The 16,519-nt window shown below is 47.6% G+C and overlaps 1 protein-coding gene across 2 annotated transcripts in view; it reads right to left on the reverse strand.

The window, feature by feature from the left end:
- The window catches only part of ADCY8 (adenylate cyclase 8), a 123,791-nt gene extending 109,119 nt beyond the window's left edge, over positions 1–14,672 (reverse strand). For both annotated transcript variants that reach the window (XM_033155868.1, XM_033155867.1), the window contains exon 1: positions 13,566–14,672. In XM_033155868.1, coding sequence (XP_033011759.1) covers positions 13,566–14,438 — 873 coding nt within the window. In that variant the 5' untranslated portion in view covers positions 14,439–14,672. The remainder of the gene's footprint in view (positions 1–13,565) is intronic.
- Between the last annotated feature and the right edge of the window lie 1,847 nt (positions 14,673–16,519).

A 16,519-nucleotide genomic window follows, 5' to 3' on the forward strand; every position in this document is an offset into this window, starting at 1 on the left:
TGAAGATAAATATATATGGAGAGAAGATTGGCTGTTCTTTCCTAGGACAAACTTCACCTGTAAGCCAAAGTCTTCAGTGGGTAGAATTTGACATTTTCAATTAGTACTGTCCAAGCAGAACCCCAAATATGGCACAATATGCAGTTTTCTGTAGGATTTTACAGCATTCTACCATTCTACCATTGTCTTAAATAGGGAAACCACATATTAAAATGTTACACACACACACACACACACACACACACACACACAAACAAATGGAAGGGCATGCCATTTATGTAAACAATCTCATGAATGCATGCAAACAAATGGATGGCATATTATGGTCACTATGGGAGTGGCAGTAACAGAAGCCAAGAATTGCATGGCCCAGCTGTTTTCCCATTGCTAGGACTTTGTAACACATGCAATAAACACACACAGAGGGATTCCTGATTCATTGCAGGCCAGAATTCAATACAGCATACTGGTTAGGAAATGTGATCTGAAATATGAGCCATTGTTTCTTTACAATGTCCTCCATTGCAAACAACGCAGAAGGAGCAGAAAACTAGTCTTTGTAAACATCTATCAACTGAGCTTGGTTTTCTAGGAGCTGCTGCTATGGATAAAATCTACTGGGTGTCCTTGGGGTTTGATGCTCAAACTCAGTGTGGTCAGCTACTTGGGACTGCGCATGCTCTGGTGGCATTTGTCATTTTGGGGGCAAGACAGCCCCCATATTTTTCAAATGATGGACTGACTGTAATTGACCTCTCCTGCTCAGGCTGCACAGAAAAAGCATTTTGGTTCCTGAAATTCATTTTGATTGTGCAGATAAAATATAAGTGATAAAATTCCATAGTGTGTGAAAACAGTCTAGATCCAAGGATCCCCAGACATGTACCTCCAGATGGTGGAGATGTCAGGCAGGCGCTATCCCGGGGCCAAGGCATCCTCACTTGGTTGCAAGTAGTCGAAAGCCAGATGCAAAATGCGCCTAGCACCTGGCTAATTTCTAACACTGCCACCTATACTCCCCCTTGCAATTCCACTATTTTCAGGGCCCCTGCACTGGAGGGCATGTGTTCCCAGTATAAATTTGGATACTGGTGCCCATGACCTCAACCTTGCTTTGACAAATTGGAGAGTTGATGCTCTTTAGACTTTCTACATAGCAAGATATTTTCAGGTAAGGACAGCATCTTTACTAGGTCAGACCAATTGCTCATATAGACCAATTCCAACCCTCCTGCCCAAGATGCTCTTGACTGGACAGAACAGGTACTGATCTCCCCACCTCACCCCTCTGTTGCCTGCAAAGCCCTTCAGAAAGTTTGCTTCTTCTAAAGTTTCCTTGCGCAGAAAAATCTGAGTACAAATAATGTGGTCTAGAACCAGGAAATGAAACTTTCAGTCCCCAGGTCCCAATATCTATACACCTTTATGTAATGCTCTAAATACCTATTTCTGAATGGAGGAAACACTCAGACATTTCACACATTGGTTCCCTCAAAACAAACAAACAAATGAAAAAGATTCCATAAAGAGCTTCCTTTTGCTTCAAATAGAACAGATCCTATCTAATATTTCCCTTCTGTGAGACACCTGCTCTTCGGATTAATTGGGGGGGGGGGAATCTAGAATCAAAGCTAAACGGAGAATTCAAAGACTGTGCTTGTGAGAAGTGTAGAAGTTTCCACCAGAGGGAGCCAAATGAAAATGCTGCAAGTCTAAGACTAACAACTTGCACATTAACTTTAGAACAGAAAACATTTCAGAACCATGACATGTGGACAGCTCCCCCAGTATTCATCCCCCAGTAGCTCGCTTTCCCACCTCCTTTCACTTCTCTAACTGTATATAGTTTTGATTTTTCTACTCTTTAGTAAACGCCAGCTACCTTGGCCTGAAAAGCGAAATGAGCGAAATGAGTGCCGCAACCCCATAGTCGCCTTTGACTGGACTTAACCGTCCAGGGTCCTTTACCTTTACTCCAGCAGTACCTTTGCCAATTTGCGGTATGCATCCTAGCTTACATATTGCACCATGTTTTGGACACAGTTTATGACTAAGTACAGTGCTGCCTCCCCTTTCTAGCTCATTGGTCTCTATGTCCTCTTTGATGTCTTTGAGATCATCGTCATTCTGCATCTGTATTGGAACTGTTTTATATCTTTCTATCATTGATGTGCTTGCTAAATAAAATAGACAAACAAACATTTCCCTGTTCTTCCTGTACAGTTTGTATCCAGAAATAACCTGTTTATTCCACCAGGTTTCCATTATATCTAGGATCTCATTCAGTGCTGTTTTTAAACTTTAATGTCCTAAATCAAGGGAAGCCAAGGCAGAACCCTCCATAGGTTGCATCTGGTTGGCATCTGTGAGAAGAGTTGGATGCTGGACTAGATGGGCCATTAACCTGATCCAGCTGGCTCCTCTTACGATCTTATCTTCTTACCCCTAAATGACCTGGGAACTGGAATGTCTCAAGGATAGCTTTCTTTCAGTCAAGTCAACTAAAATGTTTAGTCAATTTCCAGCAGCCCCCCTGCATGGATCTGAAGTGGGTAAGGTAAAGGGTAAAGGGACCCCTGACCATTAGGTCCAGTCGTGTCCGACTCTGGGGTTGTGGCGCTCATCTTGCGTTACTGGCTGAGGGAGCCGGCGTACAGCTTCCGGGTCATGTGTCCAGGATGACAAAGTCGCTTCTGGCGAACCAGAGCAGAGCACGGAAACGCTGTTTACCTTCCCGCCGGAGCAGTACCTACTTGTACTTTTTATGTGCTTTCGAATTGCTAGGTTGGCAGGAGCAGGGACCGAGCAACGGGAGCTCACCCTGTCGCAGGGATTCGAACCGCCAACCTTCTGATCAGCAAGCCCTAGGCTCTGTGGTTTAACCCACAGCGCCACCCGCATCCCTGAAGTGGGTAGTGAGTAGGAAATGCAGAATCGGGCTTTTCCACAGAGGTACCAACTTTTTGGAACATTCTGCTCCAGTGCTCTTCAACTTTGGCTCCCCAGATGTTGTCGGATTACAACTCCCATCATCCTTGAGCTAAACTGGCTGAGGATGATAGGATTTGTAGCCCAACACTGCTCTTTTCTAATCTTACCTTGCTGGCTTCCCATTGTAAAATTAAGATGGTACTTTTCTGGAGGGCTGTGAAATACTGGTGCTGCTTATCTTTCTGCATTGTCTGGTGGGAACACGTTCCTTTTATCTGCCAGCAGTACTTTCATGTCTTGGTTTTTATATGGCTTTATTATGTCTGGTATTTTTTAACTTTGTTGTAAGCTATCCTGTAGGTCCATGTTGAATGGAAGGCTAGGATGACAATATTTCAAATAACGAATTAGCCAATCAATCACAATTGCAGGGGGATTAGATCTGGCTGTGGCTGAGAAATATTCTCCGTACATTCTTACAGACACTCCTTTCATCAATTTACCTGCGGACCAGGGATGGGGAACACAAAACACATTTCTTATGCATTTTGTACTAGTTTTGCGGATGCTGTTTTCCTGTTGATTTTGTGCCATTCGCAGCCAAAATATTTTTTTCTTTCTTAAGGCTGGCAATATATACATTTTTGCAAATAATAAATAAATGAATAAATAAACCTGCCCCCCCCCCCAGTTGTTGTGGATTCCCAACTCACATTTGTCCCGGCCAACATGATCAATGGTCAAAAGTGATGGGGAATGTAGTCCAACAGCACCTGGTTCTTCCCCAAGGTGCCTTGTGCCATCCACAGTTTCCATAAGTTCCTGTATTAAAGTAAATGTATGTATGTTTTTGTTTAAATATCAGCTGCTTGATTAAGTGGAGACCCCTTTCCAGTTACTCAAAAGTTTAGTTTATTTAATCAGCCCATTGATTTACTAAGTCGGGGATGGATATCCTGTGGCTCTCCAGATGTTGTTGGATTCCAACTTCCATAATCCCCAGCCAGCATGGCCAATGGTCAGGGGTGATCAGGAGCTGAAGTGTAGCAAGACCTCGCCTACCTCCAGAGGGGAGGAGTTGTGAGCAGGAGCTGGCTCCTGCATCAGCAGGGGGGTATGTTCGGCCCCCTGTGTCATCTTTCCCAGCTGCCGCGCCAAGCCCTGCAGCCAGCCAATAGCGCTGGCTTGGGGGTGGGGTGTAGCCACGTTTAAGCAGCCGCTGCAGTGCTGGGATCCCATTCGGCTTCCTGTTTTCAACGGATCACCCACCCACTCTCCCTTTAGGTCATTTCCCTGCTTTTGACATTGCTATGGACTTCGGCTGGTTGCCTTGGTTGCCCAGGGGGCCTGGTAGGAATTTTATCCATTTGGCAAATTGGCACCAGTCTCTTGGTTTTCGCCTACCTCATAGCAAATTGTCACAACTTTTCGGGTATTGGTGGTTAGGCATTGGAATATGTGTGGTGTGTTGGAGGGCAGGTTGTGGCCATCACCTACCTCTCCCCTTGTTTAAAAGGTAAAGGGACCCCTGACTATTAGGTCCAGTCGTGTCCGACTCTGGGGTTGCGGTGCTTATCTCGCTTTATTGGCCAAGGGAGCTGGCGTACAGCTTCTGGGTCATGTGGCCAGAATGACTAAGCTGCTTCTGGCGAACCAGAGCAGTGCACGGAAATGCCATTTACCTTCCTGCCAGAGTGGTACCTATTTATCTACTTCACTTTTGATGTGCTTTCGAACTGCTAGGTGGGCAGGAGCTGGGACTGAGCAACAGGAGCTCACCCCATCGCGGGGATTTGAACCGCCGACCTTCTGATCAGCAAGCCCTAGGCTCTGTGGTTTAACCAACAGCGCCACCCGCATCCCTCCCCTTGTTTAGGTATTCCGTTAAAGGAATCCGGCGGTGGTGGATCCTGTCCGATGCCCTGATGGTGGCTAGGGCCATGGCACGACCCCCGGTGACGTCTGGGGAAGCTTCCAGTTGTATTTGCATCAACAAGCTCCTCCCACTGGCTGTCAACCCTTGAATGACCCCCCCGCTGAGCGGGGTGGGGTCATGTACAGATTGTTTGATCCAATGCCTAAGCCAATACCACTCGCACACTGTAACCAATAAAGTTGTGGCCTTATTTAGCCCATTAACCTAAAATACATGTGTCCTTGTGTCTTATTTATCTCTACACTGGTGGCAGGTCCTCAACTAACAGCATCTGGAGGGTCAAGACTTTACCATCCATGCTGTAGTCCAACAAGACCTGGAGGGGTGCAGGATCCCCATCCCTGGGATAATCGTTGCAGACACACATTTCCTTTAGCATGAACCCCCAGTGTTGCACTGCAGTTATGCTAGTTGTTCAGAATTGCAGGTGAGGGGAATGCTGTGACACTCATGTCCAGCTTACCAACTTCCCATCTGGTCAGTCCCTATGAGAGCAGGATGATGGACCATGGACCTGATCCAGCAGGCTTGTCTTGTGTTCTTATTTTAGGCATATCTACCCCACTCAGTTCACTGGGCTTTACTCCCAGGTAATTGTGCACAAGACTAAAAATTAATTCCACACCATGCCTGTTTGCCTGCCTGCCTTCTTCCCTTCTATATGTTTATTTTCATCTTATTTATCTCTCTTCCATTTTGCCCCGTTTCTCTTTTCCCCTTCTCTTAAACAAGCAAGGGACAGGGGTGGCGGCCGTGCCAAAGGTAAGGCTCGCCTGATGTGGTTCTTGGAAAAAGCATTTCTTTTCTTTTTATTAGAGTAATGATGTGCAAGTTCATTTGCATCAAATAAGACGCAAGCACTTTGACAAATATACGGTAAAAAGGTAGGATCAACACAGAACAGAAATCTTGCTTAAATGGAGGGAAAGCTTATGACAAGATACTCCCAAGAGGAACTTTCTCCTGCAGTTAAGTTACTTATGTCAACGAAATAGAGTGCGATAGGTGTAAGAAGGAACTCAGTTTGTGCATTTTTCTTAAACTTCAAAATGTTAATGCATGCCAGTTAAACACTACAACTAACATTTACAAGTAAGCATAACAGGGAGTTGAGTTTGTTAGTTACCTTTCCTCTTTGAATAGTCCAGAATAAAACAATTACTATAGTTACAACTGGCTGTTGGGCTGGTTGATAAAGGATTGAGTAGTGTGTTGAAGTGCATCTGAAGTTATGACTATTGGCATTTAGAGTGTTGCGAACTTTCAAGAGGCAAAGATCGTACACAAAGCTGGAGTGTCAAAGCCATTCTAAGTGTTGAAGCTAATATTCAACACAACCCCCTTTATGATTGTTCATTTCAGATATTTCCGAAGTGCCTTTCCAGACTACAGCCTGCCCAAGGTGGCTCACATGAATAGCAAATATGCAATTTCATTAAGAAGAGAAGCAGTGAAACATGCAGCTCAAACTGCTACAAAAACACCCCACTGCAATACAAGTCAGTAAATGCTAAACGCACCAGCAGTAGCAGCCCATTCAAAACAGAAAAAACCCTCTAAATTAAAAGGCAAGGAAAACAGATGAGTTTGTAAAGCAGGCTTCCTAAACCTCAGCCCTCCAGATGTTTTGGGACTACAACTCCCATGATCCCTAGCTGGCAGGACCAGTGGTCAGGGATGATGGGAATTGTAGTCTCAAAACATCTGGAGGGTTGAGGTTGAGGAAACCTGTTGTAAAGCTTTCATAAATACTTGAAGAAGACTGAGGTGCCCTAACAGAAATCTTGCCAAGGAAATGTACCAGAGTCACAAAATGTTTTGTCCAATGGGGGCAGGTGGGAGGAGGGACCATGCTCAAAAATTAGGAGTCTGTGACCCCAAATACAAGGATAGATGGACACTAAAGCACAGCAGCTTATTGAAAGGGCACAGGAGTATAAGAACTTCCATTCAGGGTGAGATCGACCATGTGGTGAGTTGTTCTGTTTCCATCCACTGCCAACCAAATGTCTTTAAAGCATCACTTTGGGGGTGATGGACTTTCCCTGTTGTTTCTTCCCAGCAGCTAATATCCAGAGGCATACCACCTCTATACCTCTTGGTGTGGGTGGACAACCTAAGCTACTGATCGCCTTTGCATCTTAGGAATATTGGAAGACCCCTTCTGGATCTGAACAAGGGACTGTCTAGTCCAGCCTCCCATTTCCAACAGTGGCCAAGGAGATGCCTCTGGGAAGGCTATGAGCCGGACATGTGTGCAAAAACAATCACGATCCCCAGCACCTTGCAATTCAGATGCGTGTGGCCTCTGACACCAGAGGTATAACCCTCCAATCTCCGCTGGTAGCCATTGATTGCCTTAACCACCATGAATTTAAAGCCATCCAAGTTGGTGGTCATTCCTACGTCATGTGGTATGGCACTCACTATGCACAGTGTGGAGAAGAACTTCCTTTTGTCTCTTCTGAACCTTCAGTTTCACTGGATGGCCCTGGGTTTCTAGCATTACGAGAGAGGGAAAAAACTTTTTGGAGAGGAAACCCTGTGAGAGTAAATTCTGTAGGTTACTTACATAGTCTGTGTGCAGGCATGCACACCCACCCAAATCTACTGCCTGGAGAAGATGGGTTGAAATCTAGAAGCTTAAGAGTTATCAGGAAACCAATATGTGAAAATTACTCCGGGACTGAATCATCACTTACTTTTCCTTGGGAAATGTCTGAACTGTGGGTGTGGGAAGACATTGAATTCAGACACACCGAGACAGCTATCTACACCAGTCTAGTCATAATAACATAATCCTATTAAGGTTTATGGGAGTCACAACAGCTGCAGGGTGGAGCAGAGACTCCCAGCGCCGCCTCCTGAAATCAGATCTAGCCTGATCAAATCTGCTGAGTGGTCCGGGAAAATAAGCTGGGATGAAACACAGCATGCATCCGCCTTGCTTGTGCAGTTCCTGGTGCAAGCAACTATGAGGATAGCCCAAGCTGTATTGTTACTAAAACCAGGTTTGACATCAGGTTGACAAGAAACCAGTTGTAGCAAATTGGCTAGAAGTTACTAAAATTTGTGGCACGCTGCAGGGGTTTTCCTAAGAAATGGTCTTGCCCCATCAAGGGCATAGGGACCTCCTCCCCCAAGAGACATTTTAAACCAAGAGTAGCATATGTGGTGGTCTCTTCATATGGCTGGACTGCATGACTTAGCCCCAGATGACTTAGGCCCCAAATACCCGAGAGACCTCATCCTACCCTACAGACCCTCCTGGGTGTTAAATCAGCAGACATCAGACTTGGTTCAAGTGGTGGCAGCCCAGGAGAGGACATTTGCTCTGGCAGCCCCTTAGTTGTGGAATTCCCTCCCAACATAGGTGCATCTGGCGTTTTCATTATACAGAACCTCTTTACCAGGGCCTTTGGCACAAATACTAATATCACATCACCTTAGTTACTCATGTTTTGTTTTGTTATCTTCATCACCCAGCAGCCAATCCCACTCTGACAGCTGCCAGCAGCCAGAAAGGGCAATGTTTGCACCTGCAAATCCTCTCCAAAGATCCTCTCCACATCCTGCACAATCCTAAAGCATTTAACAGAACAAGAAATTTGTAAATTCACCTGTATTTAATGTATCATCCAAGCTCGATTGGAGCCATGTGCTTTCAATCAGGCAATCCAGAGTTACAGCAGGTGAAAGACACGAGGTGTTAAAATCCCCCAGAACAACCAGGATATATTCAAGACCACATTTGATACCACCTCTGCCAGCTCAAAGGGTGGAAGGTACACTAAGCAGAGCCTGCTGGATCAGGTCAATGGCCCATCAAGGCTGAGGTCCTGAACTCACAGTGGCCATACCCATGGGAAGCCTGAAAACAGGACCTGAGCACAACGGCACTCTCTGCTTTTGTGTTTCTCAGCAACTGGGATTCAGAGGCGTACTGCCTCCAACAGAGGAGGCAGGTCATCTGTTCTGGATTCCAACCAGCCGTTCCTTCTAGTGGGGTTTTCTGATCTCCCCTCTCAAATCAAAACGAATGCCCTTATAGACACACAAGAAGAGCATGCTGTTCTCAACATGGCCAACCAGATTCCTGTAAGAGGGACCCAAATGCAACAGTTACTTTCCCACTTGTGATCCCAGCAACTGGTAATAGAGAAGCGTAATTCCTCTGACAGCGGAGATACCGGTAAGCACTCGCTTCTCTCTGGCTGGACAGAGAGAAGTTCCAATCCTCCCTGCCGTGCCACCCGAAAAGAGAGGACGAGGAAGCAACGGTTGCTATGGTGGGGGGAAACTGGGCAAGCAGCAGCCACCACTGCTTCTCTGAGCACTCTCACTGCATCCCAGCAGCGGCAGGGTATCTGCCTTGCATTTAGAAGATCCCTGGTTCAATCCCCAGCCTGTCCTCTGCTAGCTAGCTAGAGCAGGAGTCAGGTGTGATGTATGGCAGATTCCTACATCCCTGTGCTTGCCCTCTCTCTGTGCAACAAGCAGAAACCTGGGATCATAAGAAGAACCTGCTGGTTCAGGCCAAAGGCATATCTAGTCCAGAACTCTGTTCTTGCAGAGACCAACCAGGCGTCTATGGAAAACCTGCAAGCGGGACTTGTGTGCAGCAGTACTCTCCTCCCTTTTAATGCCACCCATGTTGGTGTTCATCACTGCCTCTGGTGGGGGTTGAGTTCCATATTTTAACCATGCACTGCAAAAGCAAGAAGTGCTTCCTTTTGTCTTTCAGCTTCATTGGATGTTTGTGAGTTCCTATCTTCAAACACCAGGTAAAGGTAGAGGAACCCCTGACCATTAGGTCCAGTCGTGGACGACTCTGGGGTTGCGGCGCTCATCTCGCTTTATTGGCCGAGGGAGCCAGCGTACAGCTTCCGGGTCATGTGGCCAGCATGACCAAGCCGCTACGGGCGAACCAGAGCAGCGCACAGAAATGCCGTTTACCTTCCCACTGGAGTGGTACCTATTTATCTACTTGCACTTTGACATGCTTTCGAACTGCTAGGTTGGCAGGAGCAGGGACCGAGCAAGGGGAGCTCACCCTGTATCGGGGATTCGAACTGCCGACCTTCTGATTGGCAAGCCCTAGGCTCTGTGGTTTAACCCACAGTGCCACCTGCGCCAGGTACAGACACTCAAAATTTGTACTGCTAAAATGAGGTCTCAGATCACAACAAAAATAGCCAATGCCTTCCCCGACCCATCAGCCAAGTCTGGGCTATTGTGAAATGAAAGCCCAGGTGGTCAGTCTAACACCATCCAGCTCACCCACATATTCTGTTGCCAACCCTAGTTATAACTATCACAGAGTGATGTGAACATGGGTTGCACAAATGCTGTGGAAAAACGACTGTGAAGGAGTAGAACCAAGAAAACTAGAAATGAGAATAAGGAAGTAAAGTCTCAAAATGATATTCTTGTTCTTATATTCTAAAGAAGGGAATATACCGAACCGATTCCTCAAAGGCTGTCAAGTTATTGCAAGCTGCTGTGTTTGGTGGAAATGAGAGTTAAATAAATGAGCACACATAGGAAAGATGGATCTGCAGGTGCCGGCTTTGATTTGAGAGGTTGCTAGAGCATAAGAAAGTTAGTCCCATTTCCGATCCAATTTGTAAAATGGCGCAAATGGGGTCACAGTCCTAATGAAAATGCCTTTTGCCTCTGAGCTGTACTGGACGCCGTACTCTCAGGTGTTTGTAGGCTTCCAGGGCTTAGTGGTAAAATACACTCTGAACTTGCTCAGAGGTGCTCTCTTCAAAACTGCTGCAACACATATCACATTGCTGAGCCCTTGGCACTGAAAACAGGATCTAGGATCACGGCTCTAGCGATCTTAGGTGACAATAAACTATTAGTCCAGAAATCATTTCCATCCCCCCACTCCTCCAATGCTTCCTAAACCAAATGATCTGTTCTGGGTTCTCTCTTCCGACTTAAAGGCATGTGTGAAAGGGGTTGCCAACTATGTCTTACAGCAGGTGATGAGGTTTTCCCATGATTGTAAAAACATAAAAACAAACCTTTGTTTGTCAATTCCTGCTACAGGTCAAGCTGCTACTAGAGTCTTTTGAAAAAAACTGGGGGCTGTGAACCTAAAATAATCCGAAATTGTGTATCAAAAGGCAATTAAGTATTTAAGGGCTCGCCCCACCCGCAAACTGCTAAGTGCACAAAACATTTCTCTTGGATTTTTAATAAATAAATAATAAATAAAGTCAATTCCTGTCAACAAGACAATTTCTAGAGCAGATGAGACTTTCCACTTTTTAGATCTCATGCCCCTGTAAAATGTTCAGTTGCATTGTGTCACACAGCAAAATAATCCTTGGACCTTGAAGCTTTCCAGTTTGTTTATTTTATAGATACAGCTGGCATTATTTATTTACATGAGGGAAGACTCTCTCTCTCTCTCTCTCTCTCTCTCTCTCTCTCTCTCTTTCTTTTTAAGTACCACGTATATCTTGAAACGTGTAATAAAAGAAAATGGATTTTTGTTTCAATTCTTAATACATTTCTGCCTTCAGAAAAGAAATTTAGGAATAGTTAAAACTATCACAGGCACGTCCAACAGGTAGATCGTGATCTACCAGTAGATCACTGGACGTCTTGTGGTAGATCACTGGTAGATCACCGGCTCCCCCCAAAGAAGCTCAACAACTTTGGCTCCCCTAAAAAAAGTTCAACTTTTTTGCCTTGCACCCCCCAAAAAGTGGGGCTTTCCTCCTCCGTCAAACATGCTCAACATCTTTGTCCTGAACCCCTAAAAATGGGCCTTCCTCCTCCCTAAAAAAAGCTCAACAACTTTGACCTGAATCTCCAAAAAGGGGGTATATATCACCGCTAGTTTTTAACTCTGTGAGTGGATCGCAGTCTCTTGGGAGTTGGCCACCCCTGGTGTATTATATTGTTACATTAATATCCCACCTTTTCTCTGAGTAGCTCAAGGTGGTGAATGTGGCTCTCCTCCTCCCCAAATTTTCACTCACAACAACCCTGTGAGGTAGGTTAGGCAGAGAGACTGTGACTGGCCCAAAATCACCTAGCAACTTTCATGGCTGAGTGCGGATTTGAGAGTCCAGCACTCTGACCAAGCTGACTCTCGTGTCTGCCAAATAAATGACAAAAGTGACTGATCTTTCCCTGTTCACCATGATTAATCCCTGATAAATTTGAAACTGGTGGGAGCCAAGTCTGACATAACAATTACTTCTTCCAAGACCTCATCACTCAAAACCTTTGTCCAGGTGGCAGAAACAGAGAACCAGACCCCACAGCAAAAGCCATTTGGCATGATCTGCATTTTTATTTTTTATTTTTTTGAGATTGAATACTGTTTTGCAGTGGGTTGGGGGAACAAAACACCTCAGCCCAGGCACTAAGGAACCAGCACTACTCAATGAACACTCTCATTTAAGGGAGAGATCTGATTTACTTCTAAGAAACTAAGGTTCGATGCTAATTCGACCACAAACCCATCAGGTGGCTCCAGGCATATATTGCTACATTCCCTGCTTCATCCATCATGGTCTGCAACCAGGACAGATTTGAAGGTGTCAAATGCATATTGTCAAGCCCATTGGAAAGTGTGATATGCACAAGTGCTAGAGATTTGCGAACTGACACCTCACCCACTGCAAGGTGAGAAGTGGCATTCCAATACGCTCCATATTAGCACGATACAGACAGAAACCAAGAATCCAAAAAATAAGAAAAGGTACAGTATATGCAACTGAAACTGTTCTCCTTCTTGATTAACCTTGTCCACTGAATGGTTGCCAAAATAGCTCCAGGGATTGAAAGCGGGATTTTAGGGTTGCAATGTGTGTGTGTTTTGCAAAACATTCAGGTGCATCAATATATCTACTGCCTTCTAAATTCTGCTTCCAGGTAGATTCTTTTAATTCCAGATCACCACTTGGTACAAGTATTAACTAAACATGAGAATATTGAGTAGAGGGGAATATGGAGGACCCACTAGGTAATATTGCAATGGACACAGCTGGTCTTGGACCAGGAGTGGCAGTGGTGGACTTGGGACAGGAGACCTGCATTCAGACTCCTCAGACCTAGAGAATTTTGTACCAGCTGCTGCCTCTCTGTCTAATCTACTACACAGAGATATGGTGAGGATGACATGAGACAAGCTCATGAGCAATGAACGTCCTGAGGTCCTTGGAGGAAGAGTGGGATACATATGTGAGAGGTTGGGATGCAGATGGGAGTTGCAATTCAACATCTGGGTGCCAAGTTGGCTACTCCTAACAGATGGACATAAAGATTAAGGACGGGTGCTCTTCAATATAGCCTTCCATTTGCATCTCCATCTAAGTGACTAAAATATGGATACGAGGACATTAGATTCCCATGACATGGGTTGACTGATCATGACAAAAACCCAACTTTTATGTGTCGTAAGTGATCACTGCCTCCTCCCTCTCCCCACCCTAAACAGAGCTAGATGTCTGAACCTGTAATTCCTCTTGCATTAATCAGGATTATGAATGCACCAGCACATCCTTGCAAGGATATAATCAACCCATTATGAGAAAGGATAGCTTTACTCAATGATGTTGCCTAGCTGCATTAGTAACCCAGCTCATGGAGGAGATGAACATGTGCCCTTACAAGTTGCCCCAATAAAGGTGACTACGGAGAGAAAGAACGATGAACACACAGGAAATACCTGGTTGATGGAGGTCATGGTTTGCCTCGGGATCACCATCTGCATGACGAGTTGCAGAACGGAGGTGACTAAGCCAGCCAGGATAGCCCAGGTGAGGGGCAGAGGCAGCATGCTGTAGGTGGCAAAGAGTGTGAAGAGCACATAGCCAATGCCATCTCCGAGAAGACCACAGCCAAGGCCGGCAGCCAGGATCTGTGTGGCCATGGCCACCCAAGTGACCACCCCACTGTACTGCAGGTAGGTGTAGGAGGTCGTATCCTTCCTGACCACCACTAAGGCACAGATGACCACCTCGATGCCCGTGAAGAAGCCCAGCAGGATGCCCTTGATGGGGTCCATGGGGGCCGAGGCCAAGGTGAGGTGGAGCAGCAGGAGGGTCAGCTTGGTGAGCACATCCAGAATGTTCACCACCACCTCGGATTTGCGCCTCTGGCCCAGGAAGTAGCGTTGGTAGAGGCGCTCCAAGTCCCGGGACTTGAAGGAGTTGCGCAAGGTAGGGAAGATCACGCCGCGGTACGTGTAGCCCCAGTTGAGGAAGAAGTCCGAATTGCTGGGAGCGCAGTCGAGGTGCAGGAAGCCCAGGTCCCCGCTGCTGCTCGTGCGCTCTGGGAAGACTTTGGTTCCCCCATTGTTGTGGCCGCCGAGGCTCTTGCCTGCCGACCGCGGATGGTGGGAGTGGTTGGAGCAGAAGGACTCCTCCGAGCCCAGCACTTTCCCTCCGCTGTGCTCCTGGATGAAGCGCTGCTCAGTGATGTGGCGGACCGCCGTCTGCCACAGCAGGCGCTGGGAGCGAGCGCCGCTGCTGGGGGGCGTCTGGTTGATGGTGTACAACTCGTCGCTGTCGCTCAGGCAGCGCACCTCGGATAGCTCCATCGTGTGGCTCGGGGTGGCGGCGGCAGCAGCAGGAGAGGGAGGGAGGGTGTATCACATTGAAAGGCGGTGGCTGCCCCCTACCCCCTTGGCAGGTGGGGTGGGGGGGAATCAAGGGTCAGTCAATTATTGCAGAAGAAAGGGGACTCCCCATGCCTTTTTGGCACTGGATAGACCTTTGCATGGGGGGTTGGCTTTGTAAAGTGCATCTGACCCCTGACCCCCAAGTTATTATTACAGCTGGTGTGGGGGTGGGGAAGAGCAGATTGAGAAGTCCTCCTTGCTAACGGCGTGGTCAAAAGTCCAGGCCAGTGCAATCAAAGCCACATCCTCATGGGCCCCTGCTTGGCGCCACAGAATCCAAAGGGAAGGACAGGAAAGACACCCACAGAGAGGCAAAAAGTGCCCTTCAGACTGTGCCAACCAAAGGAGGGCAGGCTGGTGGCTCCCATCCTACATTCAGAAAGCATGGCACACTGCTGGATATTGGAAGTTGCCTTAGGATGAGCCAGACCATTGGTCCGCAAAGCTGAGGACTCCCTCCTCTGATTGGCTCTCTGAGGTTCTAGGTTCAAACCCTTCCCAGTCCTGCTGCGGAGATCCTTGCAACTGGAAACGGTAAAGACTGAATCCAGAGCATGTGGTCTATCAATTGGATATGACTTCTTGCAGAAGAAAAACGAGAGCCCTGTGCAATAGTGATATAGGTGGGTGGTTGTTTTTCTTAAAGATATATATCTGTATATATTGTAGAATATTACAGGTGCATTAATAACAGCAACAACAACATCATGCAACTTCTTAGGAGAGGGAGAGGGAAGTGACCATCTGGAGGGTTCTAGGAGCTTGATGGAAGATCTGTTCCTTTCACACGGGTACTTGTATATATATATCTGTATAGCTGCTGCTGAGAGGGCGAGAGAGAGGTGATCGCTGGTTTTCTATAATCCGCGGCGTAGTCGCCTATCAGGATCAGCCATCCATGCCACAAAGAGGAAGAACCGAGAGGATTGAAATGGGAAGGAGGTTAGAAACCGAAAGGGAGAGAAATGCCCAAGGAGACCCCAACCGGGGCGCTGGTCTCACTCCTGAAATTGACAAGGCTGCCGGTGGTCCAAGCGGGAGGCGAGGTGCGAAGCTGACAAGGTCAAGGGAGCTGGAGCTCGCGGCTGGCCCGGAGTCGCCTCTTTCCAAGCGCGCGCCGAGAGCGATCCAGGGAAACTCCAGCCGCGCAGGAAGATGCAAAGAGTTTTCCTTTTCTTTCGGGAGATCGGAGACTTGCAGCAGCGAGACATGGCCGGCTTGGCGGTGGGAAGGGAAGCAGTCGGGGTGGGGGGATGCAGTGGTTGGCGGCTCACGGCTCGGCGACTCCAAGTTTCCCCGCAGAAGGAGAGAGGAGCCGTCGGCGGGATGCCTGGCTGGGCATCTCTTTGACGCTTGGCGCGTAATGGTTAGGCGACGGTCCTCATTGCGCTTCCCACGCCGCTTTAAACCGATCTCCTTCCCTCTCCAGCCTTCCTCCTTCTCCCTCTCCCCCTTCCCCAAAGCCTAACCGGAGCCTTCAGTCTAACATGCCGCTTCCTCGAGGGGAGGGGATGCTTTATGAGATCCAAGGAGCCCCCACCCCCACCCCCAAAAAAGAAAGAAAGAAAGAGAGGCGAAGGGGCCGCCCTTCAGAGCAGCTGCCCCGGGATGGCAGGAGTTTGGGGCACCCGGAAAGTCAGAGGGCTCCTCCTACCCCACCCGAGGGGGCTGTTTACTCCTCGCTGCTCCGCGCCCCCCCCCAATCCGTCCATCCGTCCCTTGGGCAGCTGCTGGGCTAACAGCAGCTCCGCCGATTGGGCATTTCCGGCGCCCTCGGGTCCTGCTCTGGTCCACCGCAGCCGCGATTTCCTGTTAGCCCTCCGAGAGTGGAATCGGAGCAAGAGAGCGAGGGAAAAGATAATCCGGAGCGCAGAAGAGCTGGTGCCGCGGCGAGCGCTCTTCTTGCCGCCGCCGCTGCCGCTTCTACTGGGAAAGGCAGAGCCCGGCTCGGTCAGCTGATGGCCCAGTGACGTCAGGCTCTCCTGCTCCCGCTCCCCTGT

This window comes from Lacerta agilis, chromosome 7 (assembly GCF_009819535.1).
Source record: "Lacerta agilis isolate rLacAgi1 chromosome 7, rLacAgi1.pri, whole genome shotgun sequence".
Classification (NCBI taxonomy): Eukaryota; Metazoa; Chordata; class Lepidosauria; order Squamata; family Lacertidae; genus Lacerta; species Lacerta agilis.